Source organism: Priapulus caudatus, unplaced genomic scaffold (genome assembly GCF_000485595.1).
Source record: "Priapulus caudatus unplaced genomic scaffold, Priapulus_caudatus-5.0.1 Scaffold12, whole genome shotgun sequence".
NCBI lineage: Eukaryota > Metazoa > Priapulida > Priapulimorpha > Priapulimorphida > Priapulidae > Priapulus > Priapulus caudatus.
Window position 1 is genome coordinate 307510 of NW_014577073.1, and position 21118 is coordinate 328627.

The 21118-nt window shown below is 47.2% G+C and overlaps 1 protein-coding gene across 1 annotated transcript in view; it reads left to right on the forward strand.

Moving 5' to 3' along the window:
• The window catches only part of LOC106807823 (girdin-like), a 97182-nt gene that overhangs the window by 44543 nt on the left and 31521 nt on the right, over positions 1-21118 (forward strand). Inside the window, exons 6-12 of the mRNA XM_014810291.1 lie at positions 1628-1770; positions 4893-5033; positions 5735-5871; positions 6530-6611; positions 7351-7422; positions 7719-7805; positions 8288-8434. Of these exons, the coding sequence (XP_014665777.1) occupies positions 1628-1770; positions 4893-5033; positions 5735-5871; positions 6530-6611; positions 7351-7422; positions 7719-7805; positions 8288-8434 (809 nt within the window). The remainder of the gene's footprint in view (positions 1-1627; positions 1771-4892; positions 5034-5734; positions 5872-6529; positions 6612-7350; positions 7423-7718; positions 7806-8287; positions 8435-21118) is intronic.

A 21118-nucleotide genomic window follows, 5' to 3' on the forward strand; every position in this document is an offset into this window, starting at 1 on the left:
GACCGCCCCCACCGCCCCCCCCTGGCTACGCGCCTGTATACAGGACAAACTGCCGACCTGCTAGTGCTAGTAAATAACCAATAGGTGCTTTCAGTCTACACGCGGACAGTTATTGTTGGCTGCTCTCCCTCAAATGCTATACTCAGTAGAGCACCCCATAATTTAAATTCTAGCTGAGCGCATCTTATTGTTCACATGTGTCTCCAAGGGGTTGTGTCAGGATCAGCTTCTCTATATTCCCCTGTTATTAGTTGAGCTGCGACTTTTCGGATGAAAAATCCCACCTGTGTATTGCACACGAGTGTTCTCAGGGGGCTTGGCAGTGGTAAAAAAAAGTTAAGCAGAAATTACACTGAGTCATAATTCCTTGCAAATGATTTCCGTTTGCCATCGTCCTTCCGCGTGTGGGACGTGCGTGCGCGCGTGTCTGAGCCGGTTGTATGTATGGTCTGCTCACAGATCTCACATCATTGGTTCCGGCTGTACTGAGAGATAATTGCGATGGAGGATAGGAGATCTGCTCAAATAGCCTGCGACTTAATACCACACCTGTAAATCACTTCCTACCTGTCCGAAATATGCCGGCGCCGCACGCGAGGGGCGTATACGCACGCAGTTAAGTGAAAGCTGTGCAGGAAAAATCGCGTACAGTATTTCATTGATGTGAGGTTTTTACTTTCTGATTAGCTATGAATTTTGAATTGCAATTTAATGAGTTTGGAGGTAGCTAGAGTTTTTGTGTGTAACCACGCATTATAAAATATGCATAACACAGCATCTAAGGTGGCTATTATCTCTAGAGTAAAGATCCAGTTTCTGTATAGTGCCTGTTGGGCTGCTGTTAACAAGTGTTCTTTGAGTAATAAAAATATAATAAACGTCTGCAATATAATTAGGTGCTGGCTTGTGCAGCAATTTGTACATTATAACCAAACTATTAATTTTACAGGATGGGTAATCTTTATGTAGTTATAATCAGGTGATGTAGAGACTGTATGAAAAGGTGAAGCTATGAGAAAAGAGCTGAAGTTGTTTTCAGATGCTTCTTTCTATCGCAGGGCATTCCTTTCAGCTACAACAGTTTTTGATCTTTGTAGACGGGAATTGTCGCGGCTATCAAGCAAAGCATTATGTAAAATTGAATAGTTGCATCAGCACATGTATATTGAAGGCTGTTACGTGATTCGTCTTTTGAATTAATCACGCGATGGTTGGAAGTACGTGCAGTGTGCGCCTGCATTTCCTAAATTAATTACAGTTATTTATTTTCTATCGCTCGTAGACTGCTATCGGGTAATTGGCTGCTGCATGTTCACTGAGCAGCGCACGAGAGCAGTGGAGTGAGGCAGCGATTGCTTAGCTGTACTAAAGCATGTTGTTCGTTAGCTCTACCCGTGTAGCCCCTTATCTCCCTCTACAAGGAGTCCCTGTAACGACAGCGAAAGGGGCTACACTGGTAGAGCTTTACGTTTGTCTACCTAGTATTGGGCGACACTTGTGAGAGTAGTGGAGCGAGGCTGTGATTTCTTGCAAAGTATGCCACCTGCCTGCTAATTGACGCGCGGCAGCAGCAGGGCCATGGTTTCTCTTGAGTGGCTTCACTGAATCCCTCTCGTTGGTTCTCTAGTGGCCGGAGTCAAGGAGCTGGAGCGGCTGCTGCTGCTGGTGCTCGGCTGCGCCGTGCAGTGCGACAAGAAGGAGGACATGATCGACAACATCCAGAACCTCGACCTGTCCATACAGCACGCGATGGTCTCTTTCATCCAGCAGGTGAGGCGGTGGAAGGGGGAAGGAAGAGAGGGAGAGGGAAAGAGATGGTCCCCTACAACCTGCAGGTTAGGCGATGTAAGGGGGAAGGAAGAGAGGGAGAGGGAAAGAGATGGTCTCCTACATCCAGCCGGTGAGGCGGTGTAAGGGGAAGGAAGAGAGGGAGAGGGAAAGAGATGGTCTCCTACATCCTGCAGGTGAGGCGATGTACGGGGGAAGGAAGAGAGGGAGAGGGAAAGAGATGGTCTCCTACATCCTGCAGGTGAGGCGGTGTAAGGGGAAGGAAGAGAGGGAGAGGGAAAGAGATGGTCTCCTACATCCAGCAGGTGAGGCGGTGTAAGGGGAAGGAAGAGAGGGAGAGGGAAAGAGATGGTCGTGGGAGTGGCGAGGTCTGTTCCTAGCTGCTGGGGCTAGTTACTGGGGAAATAGGGAGATGAAGTGTGCGTGCAGTACAGATGGTAAGTCACACAAGAGCGGGTGGTTAAAACGGGGGTGGTGAAGAGGAGGTGAGTGCGAGCAGAGAAGGAAACGAAATTCGGGGTTATAGGCCTGATAAGCCAAGTATGTCAACATGTTAGAGATATAAGGATATATAGGAGGATATAGAATGATAGCAAAGAGAGGAATGGGTTGACTGAGATACAAAGTACAGGTAATGAGAGATCTAGACGTGATGCGGCCATGATGCCGAGGCGCGCCGAGGATTGACACTTTGTGTCTTCCAATCACAGCCTATACGCCGCACCAGAGTTTTATATTTTAAATATGGGGAGCCATTGGACCACCATATCGCTGATCTCAGGAACTAGGGCATTCTGCTAGGCTAAAACGGTTTCCTACGATAGAGTTTGGCACACATACGAAAATAACACGCTGTTTAGCGCACTGCGCTACGTCCTTCTGTTGCATTTTCGCATTTCCGTAATCAGAATAAGCCCCGCCTTCTTCGTTGATGGGCATGAATGGGGCGTCAATGACGTGACCCATTACTGCGTGTAGGTGTTTGGCGAGACTGTTTGCTTTTCGTAAATAATAAAAGGCCCGGCCGATGCATTTCGCACCGAAGTGGAAAAATTAGGCATTTTTACCCGCTTTCGGAAGTGAACGAGTGCGTCAATCATTGAACATTGCAATTTTTCTTAAAATTAAATAATTCCGAAAATCCCTAACCACGCTACTCGATTGTTTTAGCCAATGAACGTAGCTGTGTTTGACGTCTATGTGTGTGACGTCTTGCCCGCACGCTTTATGCTTGGCTTAGCGGGCCTCGAAATGGATATTGGAGGCACGCACCCTTGCAACACGCGTGTTTGTTTACATATAGCTTTGTGACATTAGGATGGGCGGTGTCGGGAGTTCCGCGATGATAACCTCGTAAGTTCTCAGAACTTCTTAAGGTGCATTGAACATTTTACCAATTTAGTGGTGTCAGTTAGTCACGAATATGTCACAGTAAGTACTAACCATATATGTTTGACATACGTTCACCTATTTTACACACAGGCGGCGGTTGATCATTGTGAAAAATTGTGTGAAGATTTATTTTTATTGAGACGTTCCATTAGTGCCTGTGTTTCATCAGTCTTGTACGTCAATGCACGTGCGTCAAGAGCCATAAACTCAACACAATTTCATCTCTGTTATTGTTTACGCCTGAATGCGTGATTGATCAGGGAGGGGGTGCATGTAAGAGGGAGACATTTTCTTTGGGGTTCCGAAAAACACAATTCCACTTAACAATTTCATGGGCCATTTCAATTGGAAGCTCTGCATAGTGGACCCCCAACAAGCCCTTTGACTGACTAGACAAGAAATGCAAAAGTCTGTATATTGCTCTTATTTAGCCGCCGATAGTTCTTATTTAGAACAAAGTCTTCATTGTTATCTTCTAAAACTACAGACCATCCGCTGACCGCTGTGGAGACGTGCGCCGGGCCTCGAATTTGGCGCACGTCTCCACTGCGGACAGCGCTTCATACTTGAACATCCCCGCGGTCGCGTGCGCATATCCCGCGGAACTGCGCGTCTCATCCGCGCGCAGCGCTCAGGATCAACAGCAAAGCTGTGCCACGCAATCTTGTATCATGTCTCTCTGGATATATGGAGAGTTAATATACGAAAAAGAGTAAGCATTTTCTCGCGGTATGCATAATTTACCACTGACAGGCAATGCATGTTGCATTATATTGTCGTGACATTTAATTTATGCTTTGATTAGCTATCTAAATTGCCGTTCAGAATAGCAGTTTGAATTACGCCGATGCTTTGTCAATCAGGGAATTGGCACAGATACAATACCAGTCGCTGTTGGTAGTTATAAACGGTGTAAACATTGGCACGTAGTTGCATATATATGTACAGCCGGTTATCCGCCTCAGGCTGTCAGATCACACTGTTGACACTTCATTTCTCAATCACGTCACGATGCTCGCAAGCAAATAAAACCTGTGCCCACTTTCATAAATCAAGGCAAAGTCGATTTCCTTCATGAACATGCACACAGTAATTTAACTGGTCGTTTTACAAAACGCCGTGCGTGGGAAATCGCCAGTAGGCATGGCATTTGGATGTGAACGTCTTGAGAAATTAAGAAATGCGCGTGCACAGATGTTAAACTGTTGCAGTTGACATCGTGACGTCATGCACTTTAATCGCCCATTTGCCTAATTTGTCTATTAAAAGTTATTAAATGTCCAAACTTCCTTGTTCTGAAAGATGATTTCAGAACCAGTCTGCAATTATGGGTTTACTTTAGTTTTGGTGGGATGTATGGTTCATTACATTCACAGTGGAAATGAGAAATTCACAATATATTCCCAGAACATGTGTATGTGTACTTGTTTATTACATGACAGTAAAGTGCTATGTTCTGATGAGTTTTTTTTATGGTTGCAATTATACGGTGGCCGAGTTAAACGTTTGACTTCATAGATATATAGATACAAAACGATTATAAGCAATATCTTTGACGGTTACTTTTCAATGTCGTCTATTATTGTTTTGGGATTCCACCCATGCGTATTAAAATAAAAAATTCGTAATTATTGTGGGGGAACAACGTTCGCTCGCAAACCATCATGTCATCATGTCCATCTCTTCTCACCGGCCGTGTCCACCCCTCACAGGTGACGGACAACACAGAGAACTTGCTCACGCAGGAGTGGCAGGAGCTGGGAGAGTTCCCACAGGACCAACAGGAGCTCATGTACAAGTCACTGTACGGCCTGTGTCGGCGACTAGTGCGAGAGCGGGACGACTTTCAGCAGGTAAACGCCCTCACCGGCTGTTCGCAGCATTAGCTGCAGGGACAGCAACCCTGCTGCTGCTACCACCGTCAGCTTTGCTGGCCTCATCGCTCACTGTGTTGTTGCTAACAGCTTTGCTAACAGCTGCATCGTCGCCCGTCCATGTGTCGTACGGAGCGTGTGATAGAATGCTGTCCTTCCCCTTCCAGCGCTTTACTGCATTCAGTTTTTGGCCGATAGTGGTATACCCTCCGTTTAGTGCTGATGACGTTTCAGCACCACTTGTGTCTGTGTGTGAGTTCGTGTCTGTGTGGCGTACACGAACTCGGGACCACACACGGTTTATGCCACGTGTGTCTAATCTTGTTTTATCGCCCGCGTGTGTATTTGATACCCATCGAGTCAGCAGTTTCATTCAGTCACTTGGTAGTTGGGAGTTGGCCAAGGGAAATGGCTAGTGCGTGGGAAAAACTTTTCAATTTATGCAAAGTACCCGTGATTACCGTATATATTGGTCCTAGGTCGGTAAAGCTAGACAAGTATATACCTATTTTATTCGCGCCAAATTGCCGCCGCATCATCTTTTAGAACGTCTTACCCATAATACTTTTACTTTTACCCATAATACATTACACATACAACAATAATTGACCAGAGCTGCGAGTCGAGTCATTCGAAGGCAAACGTAGGTCAATTGCAGCGAATAATTTTTGTGTCCGCAGCAAATTCTCGAGCTGACTCTGTGCGCGGAGAAGCTAATGACGCCCCCGATCCACCCCGGCAGCAAGGAGGACTCGCACCACCTCGCCGTCGAGCTCGCCGACAGCAAGGCGAAGCAGCGCCGACTGCGGCAGGAGCTGTAAGTTGTTACAGTCCGCTGAAAAAACTCACGGAAAAAACTGGGAAAAACTTAAATTTGCTGAAAAACTGCACGACCACCTTGCACGACCACGGCGGTGCCGTGCAGAACGTGGATGCGGCGGTAGGCTTTCGGCCGATTAGTTCGGTCCCGTACCGGGAAACTTGTTTGTTAGCAGAGCCGCCGTGGCAACATCGGGTGGGCGTGCGTGCGCTTGTGTGTCGGACATGCGCGGACACGTTACTAAACGTGCTTTGACGGCTGTTTTCGCTAACCATCTTTCTGTCAAAACAGGTCCACTGTGAACAAAAGTCGTGCATTGTGTCTCGTTTATTTTGTTGTTCTTTTAGCAAAATGGCGAAAAGCCCCCGGGCTGAAAATTCTCTGTGACATCCAGGAATTTTTGCTCCTTTCCGAAAACGTTTTCTTGCCCTCCTACCTAATAAAGACCTACAGTGTGTGCTATCTATTGTATGCTGGTTGTTGTACTAGATACTACTAACACACATTACTCAATAGTATGGTTGTATGGGAGAATATCGGATACCGCTTTGGACATATCTCTTATTAGTACTGTAGTTTGATGATTTGTATAGAATTTACATATTTATAGATATTTATAGGAACTTTGCAATATTTGAAATGCTTTTTTTTATAGAGAGGAGAAAATTGAATTGTGCTCAGAATTACAGGAGGAACTGGATCTTTCAAAAGCACTCTCTACGAAATTAAAACAAGAGGTGAGTGTTCACCAAGTTTTATCAGGTCCATAGCAACAAATAACAGAGACATGCAATGTTTACATTTTGCTCATATATGTATGTTTGAGGTTAGGTTAGTTTAAGCAACAGCAGCATATGTTGTGAGTGCAGGCTGGTTACATAGATAATACCACAAATTTGTGGAATTGTTTGTATTTATATCGAACATTAGTGAATGAAACATTGAGACAATACTACAACAAGACGATGGTACAGACAATAACAGTACACAATTCAATTAAATTTTGTCTCCCACTTTTGCAATTTAAATAGTAGAGATTTCACTCTTCGGGCAGTAGCGTATTGATTTCTCTGTTTTATTGACATGTGTGCAGTGTGGTGAGTCAGTCTGCTTGCTAGTAGGTGCAATCAGTACAGGAAATTACTTCGTCATATTAGCGTGTAGGTAGAATTGAATGGCGCCTCCAGGGACGAGCCGGTTTTAAATTATACTGGGCTTGTTTGCTATCAATATTGATTTTTATGCTGAGGGATAATAAAAAGGATCCCAGTGAATTGATTGGGTATGCCTAAAACGATCTTTTGTTGGTACTATATATTTTACGCAGTTATTAACATTTATATAATAATGTAATAACGTTTGTATTTCTACATTTTGCCTACATAGTATTACAAACTTATCTATAATTATACATTTATGTGGGTTCATATGCAGAAGGTTTTTAATGTGTAGTCTTTGTGTGTGTTTTTTAAATAGAATTTGGAGTTAATCCAGGACGCGCGATCAGCACGAGCCTACAGAGATGAATTGGACGTTGTGCGGGAGAAGGTGGAATTTTCTGGCACTCTATTAGCTAAAGCTATTTGTGAAATAAAGCCCATACATTAACCATTGATATGGCTCATATGTTGGCATTATGTTTCTTTGTATTATCCTTACTAACTGTAGAAACTTGATTAATCGACACACTTTTAACGTAGGTACATATTATGCATTTGTATATCATAACTAATGTGGTCGCGAACTAATATCATCTCGCTCTTAACTGTCTGGAATTAATATGAATTGCGATTGTTCATTCCATTAGTGGAGAATGCGATTATGATTGCTATTAATACCTGCAGGCGAGCAAGGTAGAGAAGCTGGAAGCAGAGCTGCTCAGGTTCAAGGATAAACTCAATGAGATGGAATTCTTCAAAGCGAGATTCGAGGTATGCTTAAATTACAGGGCGTCGCCACACCGCTAATCACTCCGGCATGCTCGAACCTGATTGCACTTTTTTTATACGTTATCCTATATCAATAGAAAGGTGGCATGTTCACAAAGGTCACATGTTCCCTCGCATCTGGCGCCACCCAATCGCATTGAGTTGGTCTCGCATCATCGCGTGTTCTCACGTCGTCACGTGTTCTCGCGTACGTCACGTTGTCTCGCCTGCGTCACGTGTTCTCGCTTCGTTGCTACGTGTTTTCGCATCATCATGTGTTCTCACGTAGTGATGTGTTCTCGCGTCATCACGTGTTTTCGCATCATCATGTGTTCTCGCGTCGTCACGTGTTCTCGCGTCATCATGTGTTCTTGCGTCGTCGCGTGTTCTCGCGTCGTCGCGTGTTCTCGCGTCGTCGCGTGTTCTCGCGTCGCCGTGTGTTCTCGCATAGTGACAACCGCTCTCCGTGTTTCCATCGCGTGCAGGAGGTGAGGGAGGACAACCACATTCTGCTGGAGACGAAGCACATGCTGGAGGACCAGCTGAGCGCGAGCCACAAGCGCGTCGAGACGATCATCGACCTTGAGAACGACCTCATGAAGTGCAAGGCGCAGATCAGCGAACTCGAGGAGGTAGGTGGCGCCGCCGAGTGACTGCTGCGAGCGAGCAACGTTAGTGTGTACAGTTTGCCGAGTTGTGTGTAGTGATGATCGAAGTCAGGATGTCACAAATGGTAATCTGCTGACCCAGTGCATTGACATCACTACTGACCTCTGTGCGCTAACTCCATCCACTGGCATAGTCACTGACCTCCACACATTGACATCACCACTGACATCATCAATGACCCCTACGTACTGACATCACCACTGACCTCATCAATGACCCCTACGTACTGACATCACCACTGACCTCATCAATGACCCCTATGTACCGACATCACCACTGACCTCATCAATGACCCTACGTACCGACATCACCACTGACCTCATCACTGACCCCCACGTACTGACCATCACTGGTGCTAATGCTGCATGTATTATGGCTGCAGGAGCGTGAGGCGACAAGGATCGGCTGGAGCGGCTGACGCGCAGAACATACAGCTTCACTTCGACAAGACAAACTCGATCAACGAGTCGGCGAACTCGGAAGCTGACTGGACGACGCTCGGCGCATCTCTGCAGGTACGTGAGAGGCCGTAAGCATGCGGTATCTCTGCTGGTACGTGAGAGTAGGAGCACGCCACATCTCTGGCAGGTATCTAAGGGGCGGTCACACGCCGGCATCTCTGTAAGTAAGAGGGAGGGCATGCACACCTCACTTCTCTGGAGGTGTGAGAGAGGTGTACATGCTACTCATTCCAGTAGGTCTGCGGAGCGTCTATGCAGCAGCTTTATCGTGGCCTCCTGCACGAAACTCTTCTTAGATCGTTGCATGCATCTTTTGAACTTGACTTTGTGCGACTGCTAATAAGATGTCTAGAGCTTGTGAGTGTGTGCAGTGTAGATCTGAGAGTAGCAGATAGATTTAGCTGGTTTTACTCGATGATGTAATCTAGTAGTTGTTTTGGTTAGCTGCAGTATTCATTCTTAACTTGGTGTTGTTATCGTTAGCGTAATGTTTGCATTTTTTCTCTCGGCTTGTTTGTTCGTAGCTGAGTGTCAAGGAATGCCTTCATATGAAGGTAAAATCTAATATAGATGAGGCCTGGGATAGAGATGTAGTTAAGAGTATTGGTTGGCTTACACATCAGAGGCAGCATGATTTAGCTATCTGTCGGAGATTTCAAGCATGCTGTAAATCTGTTTTTCCGTGTGCAGCGGGTCGCGCGTCCACGCAACCGTTAACGTGCCACGCGATTTAATCACACGCCTTTTCCTGCATGTTGTTTCCTGTAGCGAATGCTAGTTTCTGCGCGGAGATGGAATTCTTCCTGGACCGTGAAACAATTCAGTAATTTCCTCGCTTCAATTTGCTGCTCGTTGGAAAGTCGCGCGTGCGACCGACCACCCACACCTCGCATGTCACAACCGTCTTTACTCGAATGCAATTCTTGTCTATTTCGTTCTTTTATAAACACTCCTTATTTGTGTCGTCAATTATTCGTTCGCATTTCTCGTTCGGTGATTCTTTGGTTTCTCGTGTTTTTTTGAATGTCATTCTCTTTTAATCGTTTATACTGTTAGGTAGCTCGCAGCCACAACTTTAACGAGCTGAGGCGCGGTTGCCAGCAACAAAATTAGTCTTAATGTTAGCCTTAAATTTTCAATTTTACAAATTCTTCTCGTAGACCATTGACAGAAACATGGCCGAAGTACGAATTTCTCACTTCAACTAGTGGATAGCGGTGCAGTCTACAAGAAAAAGTGATGTTAAGACTAATTTTGTTTTTGATTAATTTCGTTGACCCCGGTACTTGCGGAGTGTGGGTCTCATCTCACACACTCTCTCAGCAAGTTTGCCAGCCGACGGCATCCACCGCTGCGTGTCGTAATCGCTTTTGTTACTCCGCCAGCGAACTCCCTCTCGGAGGCAGCTCGGAGTCGGCGAGGGCGCCATCTTGCGGCTGCAGCTGGAAAACAAGAGGCTGCAGCAGGCACTGAGGACGCCCAGACAGGCGCCGCCGTCGAGACGAAGCCCCGCGCGCTCGAGCTGTGGACAGCGAGAACAAACGGCTCAGCGAGAAGCTTGAGAAGCTGCAGGTGCGCGGCGGCAGTCTATGTCTCATAGTACAGTCTATCGCTCTGGACGGTGGCGCTATGCGTCCACGCGCAGGCGTGCGGTGCTCTGGAATATTCCGCTACTTCTCTTGGCTTATCCAAGAATTAGCTGTCGCAATGGAGGCAATGTATAGTGGCAGTGTGTGTTCAGGTAAGTCCTGTAGAAGTTTTGAGAAGTGACTATAAAAACTTTGTTTTGCGGTGTTTGTAATAATGTATGTGAATAGAGGGAGTGTAGCAGATGTAGCAGATGTGCTTCCGAGAGACACTTCACTGATCATGTTATCGTCAGATCCACGCGGGAATTCTTTAACAGATTGCCAGTTTTGGCAGCGTCGCATTGGGGAATGCAACTGCAATCATATCAATATCAAAATCAATCATATATGCTCCAAGTTTCGAGGGCACTTGCTTCGGTCCATGATGAACGCAAGGGGAAACAGTCTCCTAATAAACACAGACAGCAAACATATACTCCTCGGTAAATTATTGAAAGCGGCGCGTCGAATCTCGACGCACGCCCACGGCAAACTAAGCGGCTACCATTCTAAAACTGAAGGCTACCTTCCTAACACTAAAGGCTACCGTTCTAAAACTAAGCAGCTACAATTCTAAAACTGAAGGCTACCTTCCTAACACTAAAGGCTACCGTTCTAAAACTAAGCGGCTACTGTTCTAAAACTAAAGGCTACCTTCCTAACACTAAAGACTACTGTTCTAAAACTAAGCGGCTACCGTTCTAAAACTAAAGGCTACCGTTCTAAAACCAAGCGGCTACCGTTCTAAAACCAAGCGGCTAAGAACTACCGTTCTTTGATTGACTTTCTTTTTCTGACTTTTTGCTTGACTTTCTCTTTTCTCTTCGTTTCTCGCAGGAGACGGTGAGCGAGGGCACGCGGGCGCAGCTGGCGCTGGAGCAGCAGACGCAGGAGGTCGGCAAGCAGCACGACGAGGCGACGCGAGCGCTCGCGACGGCGCGTGAGAGCATGCAGCGGCAGCGCGAGGAGCACGAGCGCGAGTGCGCGCGCCTCACGCACACCGTCGACGCGCTGCGCACGCGCAACAAGCAGAACGCCGACACGCGGCTCGCCGACGTCGAGCGCGAGAACAAGAGGCTGCACGAGGGCGCCGCGGAGCTGTCGGCGCGCGCGTCCCACGCCGAGTACGAGTGCGAGCTGCTGGAGCGTCGCTGCGGCGACGCGGCCGACGCGCTCGCCCGCGGCCGCGGCGTTCGAGTTTGAGGCCGCGAGTGGCGAGCGCTGGGGAAGGAGGGCGCCGCCGGTCGGGAGGCCGCCGAGAAGTGCGAGCGGGAGCCGGGCCGCCACCCGAGGTGATCAACCGCAAGCCTGCGCGAAGGTGGTGGGCGAACCGCTTGCGCGCGGGGGTGGACGCGCACCGACGCCCTGGCAGCGGGCGAGGCGGCGCAGCGGCGACAGCGGGGGCCGCGAGCCGCGAGCGAGCGGTGGTCGGGTCGCGCGGCTGAGGCGCGGCGGTGCGGCCCGCGGATGGCGGCCGGCCTGCGCGCGGGCGGGCAGAGGACGCGCGGGCAACTCGCCGCCGGCCGACAGCGAGCGTCTGCGCGCGGAGTCTGACGCTCGCTGCGAGCCGGCAGAGGCGCGAGCGCGCGCCGAGACCGCGGCTCGTCGACGCCGGACGCTGCTGCTGTGCGTCTCCAGAGGGCGGCTGGACGCGCGTCGCGGCCGGCGAGGACGCGCGCACCGAGGCCGGGGAGCTGCGACGAGAAACAAGCAGCTGCTGAAGCTGAGTCGAGTCGCTGAAGGCCGCAGACGCCGGCGGCTGGAGGAGGTGCGCGCGACAACCAGCGCTGCGAGGAGGAGAGCGCGCGGCTGGACAGCGCGAGAGCAAGTCCGCACGAGAAGGAGATGCGCGCGCCTGCGACCACGGCTCGAGCGAAGGGACAGCGACGATCGCGATCTGCCAACGTGCAGATTCGTCGAGATGCAGCGCGAGATGAAGCGGCTCGGACGCGAGCTGCAGAGCGCAGCAACGGACGCGGTGACGCCGCGCGACGGCGAGCTCAGAGAAGAGAACGGAGACAACGCTGCAGCAGCTCGCTTCGACAAAGAAGACGCGATGGGCTGCACTGCGAGAGCGTAGGTGGCGGCTGGCGACCGTGTAAGCGCGATCGTAGGTGGCGCTGGCGGCCCGCGAAGCTCTCGATACGATCGCAGGCATCTTATCGACCTGCGTATAGGGTTAGGTTTCGTTAGTGGGTGGTGGGGGGTCTACTTCCATGTTTATTATAGGTTCTTTCATTTGTGCCAGATACCAAGCGTCTTTATCAGTATTTGTAGCAATTTTTGTGTGCTAAAAAGTGTTACTTAGTATATTATGGAATGCCATCGAGTATTCACTTAACCATTGCGTAAAAATATTGGAAAAAGCTGTTGAATACTGTTAGTTGTTATAATAAATTAGGCTATGTGATTGCTACGTTTACTATGATACCTACAGCAAAAACTGATAGATTTCAACCTGCAAAATATTTGACGTTTAGTACACAACTTGCAGTACTTGCTAACTGTACGTTGTCTTACATTTGATCTGTCTGGTTTTGGTGCAATGAAAGCGTGTGAAGTCACACGTGAACTCACCGGCTTAGCTCTCTCTGCAAGGATCTTGGTAAATGAGAAGAATAAAGGCACAGCAGGTGCAGTAAGCGAGTTGGAGCAGCTAACGACGAGGCTAGCCAAGATCGGACCGATCGGCCAGAAACTAGTCGCCTCCGAACAGCACGCAGATGAAAAGTAAGTGCAGAGCTGTTGACATACACTACGAGACAATTTTCATTTAGTGCGATATTATACTGTCGTTTCATTCCATTTTTAAAAAATTATTACGCGAGCAAAATCTGTTACTGTGCGGTCTACTCATGCAACCCTGTTTCACTTGGCCAACATTTGTTCATTATAACATTGATGTTTAATGTTAATTTTTTTCGTAGATCGTTATAACAGATGTTCTACAACGCACAACAGAGCATGAAAAATGCAGCCAAATGCGCAAAAGACCGACGCTTTTATAAAACAAATTCAGCTGTAATGAGTAGTTAATATCGTATCATAAAATGTTAAAGTCCGTTATTCATGTCCATGAAACGTAAAATACGATAAGCGTGTTCTGTTAGCCGGTACAAGCTTGGAATCGACTGAATGGAAGGCACCATGAAAAAGAGCTTAGAAGCTTAAAGGCGAGCGAGAAGTGCGCCGCATTTGGAAGAGTCGGCTGGAGGAGTCAATCATTGCAGGAACCAGTAACTGAGCAGAGGAGGTTCAGGGAATCAGGTTGCAAAATATGAAGGCCATGCATGCAGAAATTGAGGAGGCAGAAGAAAGCTGATAACTCTACGGGCCGGTAAGGCACTTGCATCTAATCAATACTGTATTGTGGTGATGGCAATATCTGTATGCTTGACTTGGCACATGGGGTGCCATTTTCACTCAACTGTCATTCCATCCCCACCATTTTGAATGTGGCCTAGTTACTATTACCTCTCTCTCTCTCTCTCTCTCTCTTCTCCTGGTCACTCCTGTCTGCACTAACATGCATGTTCGTCTGCACTCTTCTTTTGCACGTGGAGCGAGTTCTGTGCTGGTTTCAGGTATGCGAGAGCGAGGACAGCAACAAAGACATCAGCCAGCCTAACGGGAGAGATTCCTGGCAGCTCTAAGGATCACCTCATGCCTGTCGCAGAGAACCGCTGAGTTGCCATTTTCTGGTCATCGTGTTAGATCATTTCCCCTGACATCTGATGAGTATCTATGTACTCATGTATTTATCATTATTCCATCTATCCATCCATTCCATCCATCCATTTAACTCATATCATTCCATTACCCCATTCATTCATACCATCCATCTCATTCTAATCCGATATATTATATATTATATTAAGTAATATAATATTTGAATCATGACTTATAAAATAATATTTGTACGGTTTATGTTGGTGTGAGTAATGAGGTGCCATACCACAGCAGTGAAACGCCAGCAGACTCTTTCATTTTTAATCTTTTTTGCCTTTTCTTTTCCGAAAAAAAGTAGCAAGGTGATGCCATGATATAGTAATATCCTTCACTGTGTAGCCATCTTTCGGCTATTGCTTTCTCGGATACATCTGTTTACGTGCGGCACGGCATTGGCAGAATGCCACTTTACTGAGGAGAAGAAGAACCTGTGCCTTTAGAACTGACGAGCGTGTGAAGAGCAGTGCGAAACTATCAACGATCAAGACTAACAACCTGCCAGAGACTAGAACTCGCAGTCTACAGTCTAATTCTGCTAAGCGGCTTTTTAAAACCAGGTAGACATCTACATTGAGAAAGTTACCGCGATAGAGCCTCAACTGGCTTGCTCTCTTTGTCTTGTTATCCATGTTGTCTACCAGCTGGAAAGAATTCTCTGAATATTATAGTACTGCTGAATGTTCAAGGGAATGAGAGCAGACACTCTCTTATTAGTTCGCGACCTCGAAGTTATCAAACAGGAGACCTTCGTTAGCTTCCTCTCTCGTCATTTACTTATTTTAATCTATTTATCATGCATTCTTTACATTTAATTTTCTTTTTCTTTACATCATTTCCTTATATAGAATTTTTGACATTTTCCTATAGTGACTATTATGCAGGTTTAAGTGCACTAGCGTTAGTTGAAGACCTAGCCTGCCCTTCCCCCCACGCAGGCAGCACACTCTTCTAATTATTCCCCACCTATAATTATAAACGGGAGACCTTGGTTAGCTTCCCTACCATGTCTCATGTTACTCATCTTCTCATCCTGTTCCCTACAATCTCCAAACAAGACAGAAGGCTCGTGTTAGTTTTTCCGTCTGCAATTTACACATACATCCTCAGCCACTGCCTGGTGCAGGTCGCATTCCTAACATTGTTCCACCCCGAACTACGAGTAATACTCGTTCGATCAATCAAAAATGCCACGTGTCGGCGCGAAACAACGAGTATATCTCGTGGTAACATTGTCAGTACTCTTACGGCGCTAAAATATTGATTATCGCCGTGTAATTAATCAAATATTACTCAATAGATGGCGACTGCCTGCCAAATATAAAAATTAAGTAGGCCCCAGTTCTATACTAACCGTAGTCCTTAGGAATTTTATTATTTGGACTTATGTTAGCCTTAAATTCATACCCAAGATAAGCATGTAGAAGACCGCGAGTAAATCACCACATATTGAGCGCACCGGTTAGAACAAGCCGCGCATGTAAAAATTCCAGCAATAGATACTGTAAATTCCTTTTTTTCGTGGGTACCAATTTCTCATGAATATTCGTGGGCTATCAATCGCCACGAACATTACGTTCGCCAACGAAAATATGATGTAGCAGATGTCAAGTGCCGGTTCTACGATTTCAATCCACGAATTTTAAGAAATCACGAACATGTTTTTGTTATCGAAACTCACGAAAATGTGAGATCCACGAAAATAAGCTGGACTTTACAGTACATTATAACAAGGCAGCATGAAGACGCGTTACCAAGCCTCCATCGAACGTGTGCCTTCCGGCAGGTGCGAGAGCACAGACACTGCACTCCACCATCGCCGCGCTCGACCACAGCCAAGTGCCGACTCCGCTCTGTGGCGGCGGGCCCCGTCGGCCAAGCGCGACGAGGAGCAAGGAAGCGGCAGCTGGCGCGACGCGCCAAGAGAGCACCGAGGCCGGTGGCGCGCGCGTCCCTGCCTCGCCGACCACGAGACACTGCAGCGGCTGCACGAGCCAGCTGAGCGGCGAGTACGCGGCTCTGCAGGGGCTGTACGCGACCAGCAAGGCTGCCGCCACAAGCAAGAGTCTGAAGTCCGACCACCGCGAGCTGAACGATTCTTCACGATGAGGCTGGTCAGGGTGAGCATCGGGCCCCTTAACGTGATTACGCTGCGGGGGAGCCCGTGCGTTTGATAGCGGCCTTACTGTTTTCCTAGAAGCGATTTTGCTATTAGTTCTGCAGATCGGTCGGCTGCCACTTCATGTGAACGAGCACCGCTATTGATACGATAACTAAAGCCTTGCCTTCTCGAGCGTTGAATTCATCGAAACCAACAAACACAACAGTAACCTGCGATTAACACGGGGCACACCCATGCACATGCCCGGTCTTTGTGTGGGGGTACCGGTGTCATCTCAAAATGTTGCGCATCGTTCGGCCAGGCCAATTGTAAATCGTATACACCAGCTGCAAGACATCTTGCTGCGCAATGCCTAGGCATCTGCAGGCATCTTGTCATTCCTTGCCAAGCAGTTTTGGAGTGTCAACACAAGTCCGCTGGCAATATACACATCAATATCTCAATTATCTTGCCTGGCATCGCTATACTAGCTGACTTAATATGCTGCACACATCTCATATCCCTGTAGGCATGTATACACATCTCACAATCCTGCTAGATATCTGGCAGATGTCTCATACTCCGTGTTAAGGACCTCATATTGGTAGGCGACGTGCAAGCGTTTCGTAATCTACTGTAGGAATTGGCAGGCAGAGTGTAGTGGAATTTCGTATAAGACTTGAAGCTTGGTGTGGAACATCATTGCCTAATGCAACTCACTGAGTACATAACTGTGTCCTTTAGAGTACTAGCTAATAATCTAAAAATCGGCATTGACACTATGGCCTCATTACCATGCCATAATGTTTCGTTAGGGGAACTCCTGGAAACCGGTCACGTGAGACACTTAGCTTGGTTAATTCAAGAATGTACCGAAACCAAACGTCTAGCTTTGGAGCGGGGGGAGAGGGGCAAAAAGCAATGCTGCGCATTTGTAGTTCTTGGCAGTTGAATCTGGGACTGTTTTCCATTGTCCAAGTAATTAATGTCTATACTGGTCTGCCGGTGGCAACTACACCCGTCACTAGTTTATCTGGCTAATCCTGTCCAATTATTATTCACTGTTTGCGCACTTGCAATCAATGTATCTTTACAAAAAATATGCACTGGGCCAATTCCTCCGTAAATGTCTATTTCCAGTCCACCCATTGGTTTTGTACAGGTCATAGAAAATATATTCCGCCGTTGAACATTGCACGGTAGATCGTAGTGCAAGTGCTGGCTGCGGGTTAACTGTGCTTGCTTTGCGACTGGTGATGGGTGCGCGGCTGACTACTAATGGCGTGTCTGTTGCGCTTGCTGGCGTGGCAGGACGAAGGATGAGCGTCGTAGCGAGATGAAGGGACCATCTCCTGTCATCGGACGCGGGAATCTCGTCAATGTCCATGAGCCAACCTGCCATCTGGGACTATAGCACTTCTGAAGAGCACGCAAACACGGCTCCCACGCATAGCTATGACAAGCTAAGGGGCGACTACCACAGCCTGCAGGTACACGGCATGCCACCTGGTGCCACTGATGGACTTCCTGCCTGCGGATCATGTTCTCTTGTTGATGGTCTCGACATTAGTGGTTTGGCATGCAGGACGCTACAGCAGCCAGCAACTTTACGAGTCATTAATACGTCGGTCTTACGAAAATGCGAAATAAAATGTAGAGATCGAAGGCTAGCAGTACATGCAAGCCATTAGTGTCCTACCCATACTGTATTGTTTGCAGGTTTATTTGTATCGTGAATACCTGACAGCAGTTCTCTTGACCGCATCAGTCCGACTACAAAACTCTGAAGGTCTGAGAACAGATGCCACTTGAAGCTGACCGCTTACACAGCAAGAGCTGCAGGGAGACATGGCTGAATGCAGGGATCGATGCCAACTCTCTCGATCATCGAGCTTGCCAAAGTCTGCGAACCCCAGCTGGGCGAGTACTCAACTCATGCACGCACGCACGCACGCACGCACTGCGACGCATGCCTCAGCATGCCATCATCTGCGTGCGCACGTACTACATTGCAAGCAAGCAAAGTCTTGTTAGTCTGTGAACTACTGTGAGTGACACACGCACCGACTACATCCTGCTTAGTGAAGTTTTGCCACTGGGCTACAAGGTGACAACGTACATGCTTATCACACACACAGCAATATGCACCTTACGCACGCACAGCACGCACACAATCACTTGAACACTAACTCTACGACATACTCGCATGCAATGTATTGCCAAAATGCTAGAAGCCGTAACACATACAAGCTCATCACAAGTGTGGACGCGATGTGCCACACAAACACAATCACACACACACTCTATACTATTTTTCAAATATGCTAATAACTGCTGCAACTGTCACACATACGGTAGTGGGGTGCATAATAGCTGTGGTCGTGATAGAAAAACATATTGCCACGCAGCAGCAAGAGTCTGATCTTGATCCGCTGTAAAGTAGCATCAACAAACTTTAACGGCGCGTTATAGCTAGTCGGCCAGTACACAGTAACTCTACAATATTGATTGCACGGTGCGCAGGCTTTGACTTAAATTAATGTACGTAGGAAAGTAACGTGGTCACAGTACAACGCTGATAAAAGATGCCATGCGATGTGCCATTGCGAAATTCTGGAAAAGACACGGGAAAATAACGGCTAAGAGCATGAGTTAAGTAGATGGGCTGCCTCACTAGGTGCGGACTCTACCTGTGACACACGTATCTCACTAAGCTGTGACAAGCTACAGCCTGTGACACACTAAGCCTGCGACAAGCTAACCTCGTGAACACTAAGCTGGGCCGAGCAAGGCTTAAACGCTGTGACACACTAAGCTGGTGACAAGCTACAACCGCTGTGACACACTAAGCTGTGACAAGCTCACTGTGACACACTAAGCGTGGCAACAAGCTAACCTGTGACACACTAGCTGTGACAGAGCTAACCTGTGAAACACTAAGCTGTGACAAACTAACCTGTGACACACTAAGCTGTGACAAGCCGTAAGACCTGTGACACATCTAAGCACAGCGTGGTTTGTCTCTGTTGGCCAGATGCTGCCAGCGAGCATGGTCCACGCTAGGAGGAGAGAACAGAGTACGCTGATGAACCACATCTCTGGCATTGGCTCCACGCAGACAGGGACCTGCTATTTTCACGACGTCGAGAGCAAGCAGGACCAGTTCTTACGAGGAACAGCGCGCGCATTCTCGTACTAAACGCGGGTGACGCTGCGGATGTTAGAGTAGTTTACAGCTCACGAGTCAGGGCTGCATTCGCGTATGCAGGGGCCCGGCAAGTCTCATCGTCGAATAAACACCAATCTTTCTTTACTGTTACTGTCCTTAAAAGCGTCAACGTGTTTTTTTTATAGGATTAAGGACATGGTAAGAGGTTACTAGTTTTCACATGCGCAGTGTATCAGAGAGGTCAGTCTGTTGAGCAAAAAGTTCACGTTACGGCTAATGTTAAGAGGTAATCTTGTTGCTCACAATGGACACCCAGCCATCCTGCGTGTACGTCATACTGGGGCATGATTCAGGATGTAGCGGTGGTTGTGGCAATGGGGGCAGCGCCCCTGGAGTTATGCCGCAAAAATAATATCATAGACCCGCTAATACTGTATTACCGCTAAAGTAAATGCCTAATGAATAATAGATGCAATTTTTCTGTCTAATCTAACATCTATTGTTTATCTTATTTTCGAGAACACAATGCCTGGCTATTAGCGGTTTAATTGGTTCATTTACGTTCCCTCCTCTTGGGAATTTATTTAGGGTTTATGGGCTTTTTTGCAGCGGGAGAGTGTTGGAGCAGCTAAGCCTAGTATGCACCTACAGTTTTAACAAGTTGCATAGCATACAGCTGTCAATCAAAGTCTGGCGAATGCTCAATGGTCGCTACTGCCATACCGCCAAAGAGGGCTTTTGTATTCAACCAGAGACCATGAAGCTGAATACGCTAAAGAGGCAGAAGGAAGAAGCTGGAAGAGAAGATTATAGGATCAGTACCAAGAAGAATGGTCATATGATGCGCTCAGCGATCGCCTAAAAAGTGACGTCAGATTATACAAGCAGATCAGATCAGATATAATACAATTATTCTTCTTTATATTTATTTAAGTAGTGTTATATAAAAGTGTTAAATGCGGATTTACGTTTATTTAGCTGGATCAGAAAGCCATGTTGCTTGCCTAAATATTATTAATTAGGTACCTTGAAAGACAGATTGTTGGAGGAGACTGTATGGATGCGATGATGGACAGACAGGACAGACATTCAGAGGGGATGAATAGAGTAGAGGTAATGGCCCATGAAAATGTATGGATCAATCGGTAATACTGGGTGCTAAGTAGGTTTTTGTTTTTCATGGATACAACAAGAAGTTTGGAGGAAATTGTGAGGAAGGCTAGAGGCCTTCATGTCCAGGGTATGTCCGAATCTTTAACTTACTTTGTCTCAATCTAACTTTACAATGTACAATTTATGCTCAGTACAGTATTTAGTCAGGTCTTAAAGAAACTGCATTAAGATGAACTACTACACGCAAACAACTGTGCGCGTCTGTCGCGCATCAATGCACACGTCAGTCCATGTCCTTGTAATTAATAAATGGTGTACAAAAAGATATAATTGGCGTACGCAGGTACATATACGTGTGTCTAACGAGTGTACTGTACTGTTGTTACATACTCAATGGCTGCTTTCGTCAATTAGAATGCTGTCAACGCGACCGGTGAACAGTTCCTGGG